The sequence below is a fragment of the Erinaceus europaeus genome, chromosome 4 (assembly GCF_950295315.1).
Source record: "Erinaceus europaeus chromosome 4, mEriEur2.1, whole genome shotgun sequence".
In the NCBI taxonomy this organism is placed as follows: domain Eukaryota; kingdom Metazoa; phylum Chordata; class Mammalia; order Eulipotyphla; family Erinaceidae; genus Erinaceus; species Erinaceus europaeus.
In genome coordinates, this window is record NC_080165.1 from 37,294,679 (window position 1) to 37,312,780 (window position 18,102).

At 35.7% G+C, this 18,102-nt stretch overlaps 1 protein-coding gene across 6 annotated transcripts in view; it reads right to left on the reverse strand.

The window, feature by feature from the left end:
• Positions 1–18,102, reverse strand: part of CARMIL1 (capping protein regulator and myosin 1 linker 1) — a 332,859-nt gene that overhangs the window by 61,022 nt on the left and 253,735 nt on the right. For all 6 annotated transcript variants that reach the window (XM_060189278.1, XM_060189277.1, XM_016189509.2 and 3 more), the window contains exons 27-29: positions 9,732–9,907; positions 5,473–5,560; positions 1,842–1,991 (exon numbers count right to left, since the gene is read on the reverse strand). In XM_060189278.1, coding sequence (XP_060045261.1) covers positions 1,842–1,991; positions 5,473–5,560; positions 9,732–9,907 — 414 coding nt within the window. The remainder of the gene's footprint in view (positions 1–1,841; positions 1,992–5,472; positions 5,561–9,731; positions 9,908–18,102) is intronic.

The window sequence follows — 18,102 nt, forward strand, 5'->3', positions numbered from 1 at the left end:
ATGTGGGTCTCCTAAATGTGCATTTCAGAAAATTATGTCTACATTTTATATAGACATATTTTTTTTGTGACTCATGGAACAAGATTTCTTTTTTTTATTTTTTTTATTTTATATTTATTTATTTATTCCCTTTTGTTGCCCTTGTTGTTTTATTGTTGTGGTTATTGATGTCGTCGTTGTTGGATAGGACAGAGAGAAATGGAGAGAGGAGGGGAAGACAGAGGGGGAGAGAAAGATAGACACCTGCAGACCTGCTTCACCGCCTGTGAAGCGACTCCTCTGCAGGTGGGGAGCCAGGGCTCGAACCAGGATCCTTATGCCAGTCCTTGTGTTTTGTGCCACCTGCACTTAACCCGCTGAGCTACAGCCCGACTCCCACAAGATTTCTTTTTAAAAAACAAAATGGAAGCTCTTTTCCCCCCCTCACCACCATAAGCCAGAGCTGAACAGTGCTCTGGTTAAAAAAAAAATACAATAATGACAACAATAAAATAAAATTAAAATAAATAAGTAAAGAGAAGCTCTTTCATGCCAGTTATGCCTGCATGACATTCTGTCCTTCGGTCCTGACAGTGGCAGCACTGGGACATGCATTTGAAAACATGATTCATGTATGCTTCATCTCTTTCACTGTCATCCTCCCCATTTTATTTAAAGTGTAAACATTTTTCATTCCTTCATATAACCAAAATAGTCAATCAAGAAAACACAGTTTATGCTTATACAATTTAAAACCATTCCATATACAATTGGATTTTCTTAACCAACATTCTCATATTCATCGTCATGTAACCTGTTCTCCCAACAAAATACATTTTTATTAGCTAAAGTTTCTTTTACCTCTTTCACACTTAAGTATGACCATGCAATTCTCACAGGAAATACAAGTAAATGAATTTTTTTTAGATCAAGACTATTTCCTATTTATTCTCATTTAAGTTTAGCCTAAGAAATTTCCAAAATAATCACCCTTTGATAACATGTTATCATTATGGCTTCTATTGTTGTTAGCATACTAACTATTTTGGAACATAGAGGGCAAGTTTTAAACACTTAACATACAGATCAGGTTTATTTAGATGCTTATATAGCTATATAAAAACCATTTTTTAAATCTTCAGTTATACTAAAATGTTACTTAAAATCCAGAACTATCTTGTAGAATTTCTTACTAGTCTCTTTGTATATACAAAGTTTTTATCTTGAGAGGATTGATCTAGAAATATATTAATGGCTATGCCAGATAACTGATTTTGAAAATTAAAACTGAGTATCATTCCTTACAATGACTACATCTAGAAGCTACTAATATCAAAATATTTGTGTAGACATCTGGAAATATAAGTAGCTCAATTATAGCTTTATTAGCACACTCTTCAATTATAAGAAATTACTAAAAATGAGTATTTTTCAACAATGAAGAAACATCTTAATACAGAGATACAACTGTCCTTATCATAAAATAAGAAATAACTATACTGATAATATAAATTTTAACACAATGAAAAAGGAACAAAAGTGAAATTTCTACCAGAGAAAAGTGTATACCAGTATACAGAATGTCCCAGTTATTTAGCCAGCTGGACGACTACTTGAAGTTTAGAAAAGTTTACCACATCAAGTCCAGTGAATGAACAGAATATGAACTAAACAGGAAATACAGACAAGAGTATACCCAAAAAGTAAATGTACACAGAGAAAAAAGCAGCAGTGTTAGACACATGTTTCCACCAAAATTGTCAAGGGGGTGGGTAGCATTATTTGGTCTAATTTGTAAAGGTTTTAAAAAGCAATAGATTCCAATGAATGAGATAATGGAGCCACCAAAGGATGTGCCTTACCATACAAGTATCCAGATCTTCCAAACGTTCTATCTCTGTGAGCTCCTCCACAGTAATAAGGGAACGTTTCACTGGCTTCTCTTCAGCCAGTTCAATCTCTAACGAGTCCTGCTGAGGAATGGTCTTGCCACGTCTGTTGAAATGATCAGCCTAGATGGTTAAGAGGTGAACAAGAAGTTAAAGCAGAGGCAAAGAAAGTGCTGGTTAGCTGAGTTCCTAAAGCTATCTTCTAGGAGATGGCTCAGTTAGAAATTAGATCTGTAGCAGATTAACAAATTCTTTTTAAAATTTTTATTTTCTAATGCACTGACTTTAATTTTCAAAGCAGGTCAACAACTCCTAATAAAATCAACTCTTCTATTATCTTTCCTGGAAGGTCAGTGTGTGTTAAGCAGGAAATTATAAAACCTCTCATATCTATGGACAACTAATCTTTGATATGGGGGCCCAAAATATTAAATGGAGCCTTTTCAACAAATGGTACTGAGAAAATTGGGTTGAAACATGCAGAAGAATGAAACTAAACCATATCATCTCAAGACACAGAAAAGTAAACTGCAAATGGATCAAGGGTTTGGACGTTAGCCAGAAACCATAAGATTTTTAGAGGAAAATATTGGCAGAACTCGTTCAGATCTAAGTTTTAAAGGCATCTTCAATGACTCAAGTCCATTTGCAATGAAAGCAAAAACAAGAATAAACTAATGAGATACATCAAATTGAAAAACTTATGCATCCATCTAGATCTGAGCTCATATTCTGTGGTCATGAGTAGGAACATTCCATGCTGCCCCAGTATCAACTCATCTTCCTCAGGTGTAGTAGAGTCCATGCTCCCTTTGGAGGATGGAGCATTCTCTACCATTGTTGATCCAAGTTGAGGGCAAGGTCCTATGGGGGCCCACAAAGGGGTCTATTGTGTTGTTCCTGATAGAAATGACCGGTAACAATGGAGAGAGGGATTTATTCGAGTTCCAGGCCCATCATGTTTGTTTGGTAATCTCAGGATTCCCCGATTAGGGCCCCAGCTGATGGAGTGGCCTGATAGTGACTAAAGAGTCATCGTTAAAGTATGCCAGTCTCTTGCCCTTACTCAACTTTTGCAGTCCTTGCTTTGATCAGGTTAGCTTTGGAGTGAGTGAGAGAACTGTAATAGGAAGTAGGTGAGGAGGGTATCTAAGTCTAAGTGGACACTATTTCATTATGAACTTGATACTGACTCACTACAGACTATTGTGTATTTTTGCTTTCAGGTATATATTTTGCCCTAACAATTATTTCTTTTACAAAGCAGCTAAGTGCTCTTCTTACAGTCCAAACCAGCAGAATTAATATCAAAACTAAAAACCAAAGGTATATTCACATCACTGTATTTCAATTGCAAAAGAACATGTCAATGCTTTCTGAGTAAATTATTTAAAGTACAACAAATTCATGAACTTAAAAGGTCAGAGTTTTCAGTGAAGTTCTCATGCAGTCATGTTAATACAATGCTCATTATTTGTGCTATGGAGAATACACTTTAAGGCAGTGTAATCAATAAATTTCTGTGAGTAATCCATAAATTGCTCCTATAAGGATGATCTATTGATTTTGTTCTTGATTATTATTAGAAAAAGTCTGATTTGGAAGCAGTAAATAAGAATGCAACTTTTTAATTGTGGCATAGATTAGAAATGAGTATATTTTAATTTTTTCTGGTATAATTTTTTTTTTTAATTTCCAATTACTACAAACCAACACATGAGTAAAAAAGGCCCAGGCCCTTTGGAATATAACTAAAATATGCCTACTAGCTATCTACAAATCGGAGGATCTCCCAACTCTTCATCTGCACTATTCCAGCCTTTACATTCATGATTAGTCAACAATTTGTTTGTTTATATGTTAACTCTTTTCAGCCACCAGGTTCCAGATGCTACCATGATGCCAACCAGACTTCCCTGAACAGACAACCCCACCAATGTGTCCTGGAACTCTGATTCCCCAGAACCCCACCCCACTAGGGAAAAAGAAAGGCAGGTTGGGAGTATGGATCAATCTGTCAATGCCCATGTTCAGCAGGGAAGCAATTACAGAAGCCAGACTTTCCACCTTCTGCATTCCACAATGACATTGAGTCCATACTCCCAGAGGGTTAAAGAACAAGAAAGCTATCAAGGGAGGGGATGGGATATGGAGTTCTGGTGGGAAATGTGTGGAGTTGTACCCCTCTTATTCTATGGTTTTGTCAGCATTTCCTTTTTTTTATATTGAATTTTTTATTAAAATCAAGTCTTGACAATATATTTAAAATGACATGTACCATGAACAAATATAAAAAATTCTATGTGTAATTATTGGCACAAAGTTTATTATTAAAAGATATATATCTACTATGAATATATCTAATTTCCTATCAATAATCTGGAATACCTGAGTTTTAGTTGGTTTTCCAGATAGTGTGAAACATGTTTCATCCACTTAATAAAGGACACAGTCCATCTAGTAGGGATAACTTTGGTTAACAGATGTTTCCAGAGATCATATAGAAATCTCAAATGGGATTAAGGTTTATCTTCAGAGGTTTTACGTTTCCTTTTCATAAATAAAATAAAATAAAATAAAAAGAAGACTGTGGCCATGTCTATATTATTCTACAATCTTCTCTAGGCTTCTTCATTACTGATCTAACACTCTCTTGTAAGCACCTGTTAGTGAACCAGCTACAGTGTATGGGCAATATTTTAAGGGGCACAATTGAAGATGGCTCCTATCTTCTTGATTTTATAGAAGAAAAAAAAAGAGAAAATATTTTCCAAAGTAAAAATTTCAAAATACTCATGTAGCCTACCTTATAGAGAAGAAATTGTTACTGTCCCACTGAATCTGGTGTTCTCTTGTATCATTTAACAATTCAACGCCATAAAAGTAGGTATGTCTAGGTTATCTAGTTAATCTGAAAATTTTCTCTGGAGAACATATCACAATTTCCCCTAGGGAATTCTAATGCATTATATTGTTAATAAGTCTAAGACATAACTAGTAATAAATTCATAATCTGTGCCTCATACTACTTCCTGGAATTAGAGAAGCATGAAGTTTCAGATATACTTCTCATATGTGCGTATGGTAGAATTATAGTAATCTACCATAGTAAAGAAAGATATTCTATAAGAATAAAAATAATTTTTCCACCTTGATTATATCCAAGAGGTCAGGTAGGGCCCTCACCAATTATTAATCACTAAAATATTCCATTTTACTATGATACTTTTCTTTGGACTTTGAATATTTTCCAACTATTTTCAAGAATAATGAACTCTTGACTAACCACATCAAAGAACTACAAAATGATCAGAGATACAATAAGGAATATATTTTTAAAAAATCTTAAATTTAGATCTCATTCTTAATATCTTTGTCTACCAAAACTTTTGACCTGCATCATATGGACAATACAACTTCAGAATGTTATTTCCTCTGGAAGAATTATAGCCTAATCTAAAAGGGCTGGTAATAATGTAAAGAAAGGAGGGAAGCTAGGATCATGACCCATAAAGTTACAAAGAACTCCTATGTAGCCAGTGCCTATGCTGCCTCCCAACAGGATTAAAACAGGAAGTTCTGCTCAATATGTCCACACACTCACCAGTTTGTGATGGCAGTGTGAGAGTGCATCCAGAATTTCATCCACAATTCGATCAGACAAGAAAGAGGCCACTGTCAACTTCACTTCACTATGTGAAAATCAAAAGCAGCATTTTCATTTGTGCAAGGGGGAAAAAAATCACTCTTGATGTTATGCTGATAAGGTTAACTATGATTACATTTCTGTCTTTGGAAATGCAGTTAAGAATGTGTCAACAGGGCTACAGGACTAAGAATTTCTAGAAACCAACTTTAAACACTGCCATAAACACATAGGTAGTAAGACTTTTTTTTTTTAAATAACTACTTTCAATACTCAAGATTTAGTAATAGAGATAAAAAAACAAACAAACAAAAAAACATCTGGATGGAGACAAACATAACAGGAACCATCTGTTCCATGTAGTAAGGAACAATTCATCCATTGACATAGATGAAAACAAACTGGACTGGAGTAAATTAAGAAAGTCTAGTCTGGTTGTTAAACCTTAATTATTACTTTAATATGTATAATTCTCTACTTGGAAAAAAAAACGTTTACCAACCAACTGATACTCTATATTATACTGCTTCTACTTTGACTGACCATCTTATTTTGAATATTACTGAATCACTGCTCTTTTGCCTGTTGTGAATAGAGGTTACCAAAATGTTCAGTTTTAATATTTTTTACCTGACTTTTAGAAAAAGATTTATTCATTTTATTTTTGAGAGAGAGAGAGAGAGAGAGAGAGAGAGAGAGAGAGAGAGCCTGGAACAATACTTAGCTTAGCCTTATGTCAGTGCTAAAGACTGAGCCTGTGCATGTAAGTCCTGTGCTCTTACCTGCTGAGTTAGCTCCCTGGAACCTTTTTTTTTAAATTTATTTATAAAAAGGAGACACTGACAAAACCATAGGATAAGAGGGGTACAACTCGACAAAATTCCTACCACCAGAACTCCATATCCCATCCAACTTGAAAAATTACCCAGATAACAGAAAAATGATCTATAGTTATCACAAAATACATGACTTAGCCACTAAAGTCAAATGACTAGTATTTAGCATTTTAGCTTCTCTGTATTCCCAACAATTCAGTTTCTATGTATATTTTCAGCCTGTCTAACCCTTTCTAAGTGTACATGTATATAAATTTACATAAAATATATTAAAAAAACCTACACACAATATATTTCAAAAGTACATTTTTTGAAGAGATATATGCTCACATCCTAACATTGTCTCCTAAGTATGCTTTTGAAATTGCCAATTTAAAAGCTTTAAAAAAAAAAAACAAACTAGTATAGTCATGGGCCCTTTGGAATATAACTAAAATAGGCCTACTATCTCCCCCCCCCCCCAACTCATCATCTGAACTATTCCAGACTTTAGGTTCATTATTAGTCAGCAATTTGTTTGGCTTTCTATGTTAACTCTCTTTTCAGCCACCAGGTTCCAGATGCTACCATGATGCCAACCTGACTTCCCTGGGCAAATGACCCCACCAATGAGACCTGGAGCCCCAATTCCCCAAAGCCCTGCCCCACTAGGGAAAGAGAGAGACAGGCTGGGAGTATGGATCGACCTGTCAATGCCCAAGTTCATCAGGGAAACAATTACAGAAGTCAGACCTTCCACTTTCTGCACCCCATAATGACCCTGAATTCATACTCCCAGAGGGATAAAGAATAGGGAAGCTATCAGAAGAGGGGATGGGATACGGAGTTCTGGTGGTGAAAACTATGTGTAGTTGTACCCCTCCTACCCTATGCTTTTTGTGTTTCCTTTTTATAAATAAAAATAAAAAAAATAAAAACAAAAGCTTTTAGAGTAGGGGACTAGTTGTCAAAATGAAATTTAATCCCAGAGCTAAAATTGAAAGTGTACTTGTATAATAGGTAAAAATTGTTATAATCTAAAAGTTATATTTTACATTAAGATTTCTCTGTCCAAAAAGGTTTTTGTCCCCCCCTCCAGAAAAAGTAAAAGAATAGAAGCACTAAATATTTTATGCTAAAAGCAAAAATTATCGTGGACTACATATAAAAGGATGTTTCCTTAACTCCTGTCTGAAACTAGGTCTCCTGATAGCTATTTGTTCTATATAATAAGATTTATTATATTCAGGTGTCCATGGTAGGATTCACCCAGATGTCTTGTTAAAAATACAGATTATTGGGTTCCAAACCTTGACTGGGCCTGAGAATTTAGTATTTTTAATTTTATTTTAATGAGTGAGTGAAAGAGAGGACAGAGAGAGACAGAGAGAGAGGCCAGAATTCTGCTCAGCAGCTCTAGCTTATGGTGGTGTTGGGGACTGAATTTAAGCATGAATGTCCTTTTGCATAACCAGTATGCTGTCTCCCCTTCACTCCCATCTGAGAATTTAATTTTAACATTTACTCCTGACTATTTTTAGTCATATTTTAGAATTTTGTTTCCTAACAAAACTAGAGAGTCAGTAAGTGGTTTTTATTTTTTGCTCTCCATTCCTTCTATGTCAAATTGTAGCATCAAAAATGATTCTTTAAGATGTAATTGCTTCTGACATCTTAGAACTCTTCTACTATTTTTTTATTGGATGCTACAAATCCTTACTGCTTGAACTTTGAGCTTACAAACTTACCCTGTCAGTTCACGCATGGCTATAAATACATCATACATGCACACACACGTGGTTTGCATATTTTCATTGTACCAGTGCTCAGTATAGTACAACAGAAAACGCAAACAAGGTTTTACTAGAATACTAAACTACATATATTTGTTTTCAGAATTTGTCCATTTTTCAAGAGAAGTGACCATATCTGACAGAACTAATACTCCAGTAAAGGCATCAGAGTGTATTCTACTGGTGAGTCAATTCATTATTATTAAAAAATGGTGTTCAATATATTTTTCTCCTTCATATATAAAGGGATTCAACAAGAATTTTGAAAATGCATATTACAGAACTATAAGTATACATAGCGAAAGGATAAAGTTCATAAAATTACATAAAATTACTAATTATTGAGACCCTTTAAATACTCTGAAAGTTCTAGAAACCCCATTTTTATCAAATTCTTCCACTGACTTACTGAGTAGGTGCTATGATCTTCTATTAAAACACACACACACGCACAAGCACACGCACACGCACACACACCTGTATTTTAGACTGGAGACTATAGGGTTACTTAGAAATCCTTAATCCTCAAAGCTCTGTTTGTTGATCTTTAATAGTTAGATTCTGAGATCATATTTGACATATTATGCTATAGAATCATTTTTCTCTTATACTGTAATTTAGTGTTAACATCACTTAAAACTTTCCACAGAAGAACTACTACTGTTTTTGCCACTTCTAAATACACTTTATCAAATTTATCAAAGTGTCAAAGGAAACCGGAAATACTTCTGAACTCAAGACTCTAGTTATCTAATTTCCTGTCAAAGAAGCATAATGAAAATTAGCTGATTATAGCTTAATACTAGTATTCACCCTAGAGTTTCTGAATAAAAGCTCAGAAGAGTCTGTTGGTGATATCACCTTAGAATATTTATATCTTGGAATATTTTTCAAGCTATACCATATGGAATCCATGTAAATACTCCTGAGTACTGTTAACACACATGTAGTATCCCAAACCCACCAAGAACCCAGAAGGAAACTAAGATGAGGTTATAGTAGGCTACTCTGCCTATTTATAAATCTGCATTTGTTTACAGTAGCATGGTGACAGAAAGCAGACTGGCCTCAATTTGTGGCTTATAAGTGTGTTAAGACAAACTTAAGACGCTGAGGGAAAAAAAGCATTATAAACATGTAGTACACTCTCTAAATCCTTTTTTTAAGTTTATTTTATTTATTTATTCCCTTTTCTTGCCCTTGTTGTTTTATTGTTGTAGTTATTATTGTTGTTGTCGTTGTGGGATAGGACAGAGAGAAATGGAGAGAGGAGGGGAAGACAGAGAGGAGGAGAGAAAGATAAGACACCTGCAGACCTGCTTCACCGCCTGTGAAGCGACTCCCCTGCAGGTGGGTCTAAATCCTTTAAAAGAAGCAGATAACTAACTATATGCTCTTCAGTAATACAGGCATATCAGTGCTCACCTTATTTTGGAAGTGTACTAAACATATGCATTTACACACAGCTATGTTTATATACAGTCGCTTCTTATTAGACATGCTGATACACATTACATATGAATAAAGCCCACAAAAACACTCTTTATAGCTTCCTTGACAGTATTCACAGAAACTATAGATCCTAGGTTTATTGAAATTACAAACCTACCTAATTTTGTTAAGGATATCAATTCCAGACTGCTCCAACAGAACATTTTTAACAAAAGTACGAGGGATGGATATTTTTTCAGTGCTGGCATGAATCAAGTCTTGTCGAATGTGGGCTTTTTTCATCACATTGGGACAAAGATTCTCGGCAGCATCAACCATGGACTCAAGCAAAGCCTGCAATGCAGCACAAGCAGAGGGAAGAGATGATGACATCGTACTAGAAGTGCCTGCCATAAAACTGAAAGGTGCTTATATAAGATTCCTCAGCCCAATTCAGAGAATATGGACACACAGAGTGCTTGGATGCCATCAATGATTCTGAGCTGTCCCAGCGTGGCATGTAACTGTTGGGTGATTACTGATCTTGGGTAATCACTTTAAATCAGACATTTAGCAGATCCACCTAACATTCATGCTGCATCTCAAGTGTTATGACATGATAGCTATACTTGGCACAAAGGCATTCAACATAAAAACTTAAAAAGGCATGTATTAAGTTTTTATGTGACAACTTGCCATACCAGATTGTTCTCTCTGGCACTAGGAAATAAAATATTCCTAATAAAGAAATCCATCTGAACCCCTGTACAATTTTGCAAATCACAGAAAACTCAAAATTAGGATGAGAATTCAAAAAGATCTATCAAACAGCAATAGTAGAAAGCCATAGAAATGACTTCCACTCTAAAACAAATGCTTTAGTAATCTGTAACATTATAATTCTTATAATAATAAAAATCATAAATAGCAACATACAAAATGCTTAGAGCATTATACAAATACCATTAATAACAGTCAAAACATACTTTTGTAACATTAATGAATTTGAAAAATCCTATACACATTTTATTTTTTTAACATGAGTTCAGGGAAGCTATATGACTTGCCTGAGATAAATAATATGGCTGGTGGATGTGCAAAGAAAGAGCACTGAAATTAGTGTCAGACTTAAATTTGAATCCTAGCTGTGTGGTTTTGGTCTATGTTACTGTTCTCTAAATTTTCTTGCCTTGTCACAGTGCAGAGGAATAATGACAAACTGTTACAGAAGTAGAGTGTTCAGTATAGTATAGCAGTGAGCAGACAATACAAGCTCAGTGTATCACAGATACTATTATTCATCAGATTTCAAAGTTCTACTCAGGATGACAAGATCCCCCTTTCTGAGAATCAGGCTACCTCATTACTATTCTAATGTGAATAAGGATTAATGCAGCATTGTTGTAAAAATCTTATGCAGTGGTCAGTCTGCCCATAAATTCATATGCAAGTGACACACACACACACACACACACACACACACTTACACTTCTACTAATAAAGCCTCTCAGATGCTTTGGGATGAACTGTACAGAAACAGCGGGTTTATGAAGATCTTGTGAAAAACAGGAGAGTTATTCATCTTCACAGCACTCTTCTAGTCACTGATCTATTAAGTTATTCTAAGAAAGTTAAATGGAATACAAATAAAGTCATCTTAAGACCTTCTTTTCCTTTCTGGCATGAGAACAAATATACTGTTTTAGAGTGAGTAGCAGTACAACATTCCACCCAACAATGGCCTCAGGTATCAATACTGCTACGTTCATTAATATATCTGACTTGTTAAAAGGTTAGCCTGAGTGATAGTGCTAATTCAGTTGGTATAGATCTTAGGTCTAAAGAGAGATATGGCTTCCAAGCTAAGTTCCAACATAAGATTTCTAAGAAACACTAGTTTTAGGAAAAGAAACCTTTGCAAATCTCCTTAACATCACTTTAAAATTATTTCTAGGGGGCCAGGTGGTGATGCACCTGCTTGAGCGCACATGTTACAGTGCGAAAGGATTTCCCCCTGGTCCCCACCTGCAGGGGGAAAGCTTCATGAGTGGTGAAGCAGGGCTGCAGGTGTCTCTCTCCCTCTCTATTACACCATCCTCTCTCAATTTCTGGCTGTACCTATCCAATAAATAAATAAAGCTAATATAAAAAAATTAAAAAAGAAACATTAAAAAAATCATTTCTAAGGTCCCTTTCTGTTCCACAAATCCATGACTGCTTAAATTACACCCAACAAAAAAGGAATTTTCACTTCACATAGGCATTTAATTCATATGTATTTATTTTAATTAATTAATTTTTGCCATCAGGGTTATTGCTGGGCACCAGTGCTAACATTATGAATCCACTGCTCCTGGTGGCCATTTTACCCTTTCTCCTCACCCCTGCTATTGTCCTTGATAGGACAGAGAGAAATTGGGAGGGGAAGGGAAGACAGGGAGAGAGAAAGACAGACAGACCTGCCTTACTACTTGTGAAGCATTCCCCCTACTGCAGTGGGGAGTGGGAGCTTGAACCAGTTTCTTGTACAAGGTAATATGTATGCTTAACTAGGTGTACCACCACCTGGCCCCCTCAACAAATATCTTTCAATGGGAAATATGTTCATATAAAACTGCACTGAAATAAAGAAAATTGTAGGCTCTGTGCAGAAAAGTGAAATTTATTATAATCAGGGTTGTAGCCAAATAAGTCTCTATTTGGTTGATGGAAAGTATGGAGCTAAGGAAAATAACATAATTTTCAAAATTGCAGTCCAGGGTTCTTTATTTCAACAGCTAAAGAGATTATAAAAATAATTACAGTAGAAAATATCACAATATAATATTAAAACTTGTTACTTTGACACAAATTATAAGATCATCCCAATAAGCTCAGGGTAGTTGACCATATAGGGTCCCCTTCCCCAAATCTCTGATGAAGTGAGCAAAGCTACCCTAAACTACACAGTCCATGTCATATGACCTCTAAATTAATATGACTCTCATATATAATTCAACAAGTACTTTTCAGTTAGTCCCTTACTGCTACATCTTATATGTATTGCCTGCAGCTCTTTTCTAGGTCACCAGCACTTACCAACAATATTATAATACAGTACTTTATATTCTACAAAGTAATTCTATTTCCTTTGACCAATGTAACAACTCTGAGTGAAGTAGATTTGAACAAGCCCATTTATAAATGAAGAAATTAAGGTTTGGAGGAGATAAGTGACTTAGCTGTGGTCACTCATCTAGTTATTGGATGAGGTGAGATGATACTTCAGTGCCCATTCAAGTTTCCTACTCTGGCCTTCTAATGTCTACCTCCAATGTTCAAAAGGGCATCACTTTCCTAGCTCTTCAGTGCCTACTATTTGTGTACCTTTTTCCTGTGAAGTAATGCTACCTTAAGCTGCAAGGGTGACTCATGGTAGCAGGGTTGGTAAAAAAACATCAGAAAGGATGACAGGGTAAATCAGCAAAGAAACCACTGTTATTTCTTGCACCCAGTCCCCCGGATCATGTCTGTAGAGTATTGCTTTCTAAGTCCATGGCTTTTTGTATATCCACAGCTTCAGATCACTACCTATTTGGCAATGAATTCTCAACCAAAGGCCCATTAATACCCACCTATATAATACAGATGTATTATAGCCTAGTAAAAGTTTCTACCTGGATATTCTACCAGGAAAAGATTAGTGCAACATGCTCCCACTTCTCCTTTCTCCTACCAAGGGAGTTTGAACCCTGAGTGAAATCAATAGCATTCAAGGCTGAAAACAGATAATCTAAAAGTTACCAGAAAAGGAAAAGAAAAGGTTACTTTGGGAGTTGGGTGGTAGAGCAGCGGGTTAAGCGCAGGTGGCGCGAAGCACAAGGACCTGTATAAGGATCCTGGTTCGAGCCCCCGGCTCCCCACCTGCAGGGGAGTCACCTCACAGGTGGTGAAGCAGGTCTGCAGGTGTCTATCTTTCTCTCCCCCTCTCTGTCTTCCCTTCCTCTCTCCATTTCTCTCTGTCCTATCCAACAACAATGACATCAATAATAACTACAACAATAAAACAACAAGGACAACAAAAGGGAATAAATAAATATTTTAAAAAAAAAGAAAAGGTTACTTTATGATAAAACATTCAAATCCACTTATCCATCTATTTTAACTTCAGGAGTAAAAAATGTTATGATCAGGGAGTCGGGGGCTAGCGCAGCAGGTTAAGCACCTGTGGCGCAAAGCGCAAGGACTGGAGTAAGGATCCCGATTCAAGCCCTGGCTCCCCACCTGCAGGGGAGTCACTTCACAAGCCATGAAGCAGGTCTGCAGGTGTCTGTCTTTCTCTCCCCCTCTCTGTCTTCCCCTCCTCTCTCCATCCTATCCAACAATGAAAGGCATCAACAACAACAATAATAACCACAACAAGGCTACAACAACAAGGGCAACAAAAGGGGAAAAAATGGCCTCTTGCAGTGGATTCATGGTGCAGGCACTGAGCCCCAGCAATAACCCTGGAGGCAAAAAAAAAAAATGTTATGATCAAAACACAGTAAAACAGGCAATGGCCTAAAACAGACCAGTTCAGAGAAAAGCCATCTCTTTTTAAAGAAGTAATTCCTCTAAACTTACTGCTTTCTTCCCCAGGAAGTTTGCTAAGACTGACTCATTTTTCATTTGCTTTATTTTCTGAAATAATATTTTTAAATGGTTCAAAGAACTATTTGAACTTATTCTCCTCCAGTATTCAAAATGCCTTTTCCTGACCATGATACAGATCACTGAATATTAAGAAAAGAATTATCCTGCTCTTAGAGCAAGAGCAAGATAACCTTGCATAAGGAAGCTCACTCTAACAAGTTAAGTGACTTGTTCAGAACAAACAACTTACCAAGAACATAAATCAAGGCTTCTTTGCCCCATTTTTTAAAAAAAAATTTACTATAACAAAATATTATTTTTTTAAAAATAAGCAATTCATTTTTAACTTTGCCAGCATGATGTTAGCTTTAGAGAATTTGAGAAACAGAGAAAGAAACCTCCCAACCAGGAAAATTTGATTATTAAATGAATAAGGACAACAGTTTAGTTAAAAAAAAAAAAAAAGAATATTGGTTGCAGTAAAAAAAAAACAAAACAATGTTTTTCTTACATAATTTGAAGAAAATCAAGGCTACATAATTAAGGACAAATGAGGAATATTTTAAAATAGTGAAATGATATTATTTGTCAGGCAAACTAGAAGAAAACAGAAAGCAAAGTGCCTCTACTGAAATATCAAAATGCACATCCAGTTAAAAGAAAATTAACAAGTAGCACTGAATTAATGGAACTGTGGGTGAGGATCCACTATGATCCATGCCAGATGTCCCCAAAGGGAAAAAAACAAGAGAATGCATCAAAACCAAGAGAGTGAGGAAGAGAAAAAACAGACCATTTGAGAGTCTGGGATTTGAGAGACAGTGAGGTCAAGAGAAAAACATGTCATGACACTTGCAAATAAGGAAACTGTGATGGATGAAGAACACTTACAACATTGACAAGGGGCTAGAGAGGTCAGCATAAAACATGTGGGGAGTGTCTATTTACAGGAAAAAAAGAAACTGGTTCAAAATATATTTACATTACCCGAAGTTGTAAAGAAATTTAAATGGCAAGAGTTAATTCTAAGATTTGATGCCTTGTGAAGGAAATGAATATCACTGGGTTTGTGGCTTAAACCAGTTGAAACAATTGACAGTAGAAGCTGTATGACAGGGAAGCTCCTGTTTCAGTGTTTGATGTTCATAAGTATTAGTCAACTCTTTAAATGTAATAAGTTCTAAAATGTACTTAAAAATATAGACAATAGATATAAATATACAATTTGCAAAAGAAGACATGCATAATAAAATTATTTTATCATCATTTATTAAAGAAGACATAGTGGGGTTTTTAACCCACTACACTGATAAATATCAGCAAGTGATATAGGTATAGGTGAAGAGGTGGCAAAACAAGTGCCTACACAAATAGGAAGCAATAAGCAAAAAAACTATGAAAGTAGGAAACACACACACACACACATACACACACACACAAACTGTAGACATTTGCTCTAGTAGAATTAAGCAGAAATTAGAAAGTAAATTACTCTTCAAAATCCTTCTAATATCCTAAGTCGTAAGAGCATTTAGAGCACGTTTTGTTCCAATATTTGATCTATTCTGATTCCTGTCACAGGGCTCCTGAAATAACTGGAGTTTCCTGCTTGACAGAAATGTCGTTCTAATGAAGCAACTTTGGGTGTATTTCTTGATAAGAACTGGTCAGTGGAAAATCCAAGCAAGATGTTTTTCAGCACCACCCTCTATTCTAATGAGAAGGAAGATGAACTATTAATGATAAGCATTTCATAAAATCCCCAAAGAGTGGAGTTCTTGAAAAGCTTTTAGGTTCTAGCTTTTGGGAATAATACCTCCAGAGTGGGCATGGAAGCACCAGGGCCCTTCCCACAGATCTTGTCCCATGTAGCTCTACATCTGACTGTTAATCTGTACTCTTTATCACATCCTTTAGTAAACTGGTAAATATAAATTATGTTTCTTTGAATTCTATGAGTCAGTCTAGCAAAGAAATCAAAGCAGGAGAGATTGTGGGAATCTCTGATTCACAGCTAATTGGCCAGACATCTGAAGTGGAGACACGACAGTCTTGTGAGATCAAGTTCTAAACCTGGGGAATCTGGCATCATCTCTAGGTAATTAGTGATAAAGTTGAGTAAAACTGTAGAACACCCAGCAGGTGACATACTGAACTATTTGGTAGAGGAACATCTCCCTCCCCAACCTAGTGACCAAAGGTATCAGAGATTCTTGTGAAATAGTTGACCTGAATAGTGCACTTCATCATGTGCATGACTCAGGTTTAAGCCCTGCCCCAGCACACTGAAGGAAGTATCAGTATTTAGGTTTCTTTCTTTCTATCGCTGTCTCTATATAAAAGGGGGGGGGGGAAGTATCATGAATGAAGTACTTACTATAGATGTAAGTAAACAAGAGAAATGTCAGAGGATTAAGGTTTTCCAATATAATGGAATATCTATACAATGAAGAAAAAAAAATACTATGTAAACATTTTCTGGCAGGGGGCAAGGGGATAGTATAATGGTTATCCAAAGACTTCCATGTCTAGGCTCCAAAGTCCAAGGCAAAGTCCCTGCACCACCATAAGCCAGAGCTGAGTAGTGCTCTGGTAAATAAATAAATAAATATAAAAATATATTATTTGCTAATCTAGACCTTTTTTTTTTCAGTGCTGACTAAGCTCTGGCATGATGTCAATATTCTTGACTACTTCATTCATTCAGAAAGAAAGAGAGCGAGAACAAGAGAAAGACCAACATCAAAACACCAGAGCTTCCTCTAGAGTCACAGTACCTCCCATGAGATGCTGGGGCTCAAACCTGACCTGTGCAAATGACATGGTATGTGCCCTACCTGCTAAGCTATCTGTCCCACTCCAGTCAAAAATTGTGATGATACTGTAATGAATATGAAAGCCTACTAATCAGTATTAAGGTATGATCAAATATATATGAAATTACGTGTGCAGACACAGAACCTCTGAAAATTCACTGAGCTACTAAGAAATATATATATGTGTGTGTGTGTGTGTGTGTATATATATATATATATATATAATTCATCTTGGATTTCAAGTATTTTTTATTTTAGTTTTTAATACTTGATGATACTGTTTAAGTTTTCCACAATGAGTAAGTTCTATTTTCTAGCAATAAGAAATTATCAAGTAACAAGATTATTTTGTTTTAGAAAATATTTTTAAAAGTATCCTCTGTGGTCCAGGAGGTGGTGCAGTGGTAAAGCTTTGGACTCTCAAGCATGAGGTCCCGAGTTTGATCCCCGGCAGCACATGTGCCAGATGTCTGGTTCTTTCTCTCTCCTCCTATCTTTCTCATAAATAAATAAAATCTTTTAAAAAAAAGTATCCTTCTTACATATTTCATATTTCATGGAGGAGAAAAATAAAAACTCCAAACAAAACTCTAAAATTACCAGTCCTTTCCTACTCCTTTATCTCTGTTTAAGTTGGATACAAACATGGTTAAATAAAATTAAAGTGACACAGATTCTCTACATTATATGTACAGAGCACAAAGATTTAAACTTCTATGTGATCTACACTTTCTTACTCATTAACTTAGTTTACAAATAATAATTAGCATACTGCCAAGTTGTCTTTGAATTGTACATCAAATCCTTCTAGGCTGCAGCAATTAAGGTCTCAGAAAAAAAATATCAAGTACTTACAGAAATCTGGGTATATTTTTATAAACCATTCTTGGACAGATGGTCTGGAAATGATGAAATTTTTCTGAATGTGGAGTTTCTTTTGGTTTCATTGCTTTTAGAGTAACCTTGTAAGAAAGCTGCTCTAGGATTACCCTATTTGAACTTCAGTGTCTATCTCTTCCTTCCGTCTCTAATCTCTATATCTATCCCTCACTCTCCCTCCCTGCCTTCTTTCCTCTCTCCTTTCCTTTTTATGTCTCAAAGAATGAGCCTGTAGACAGG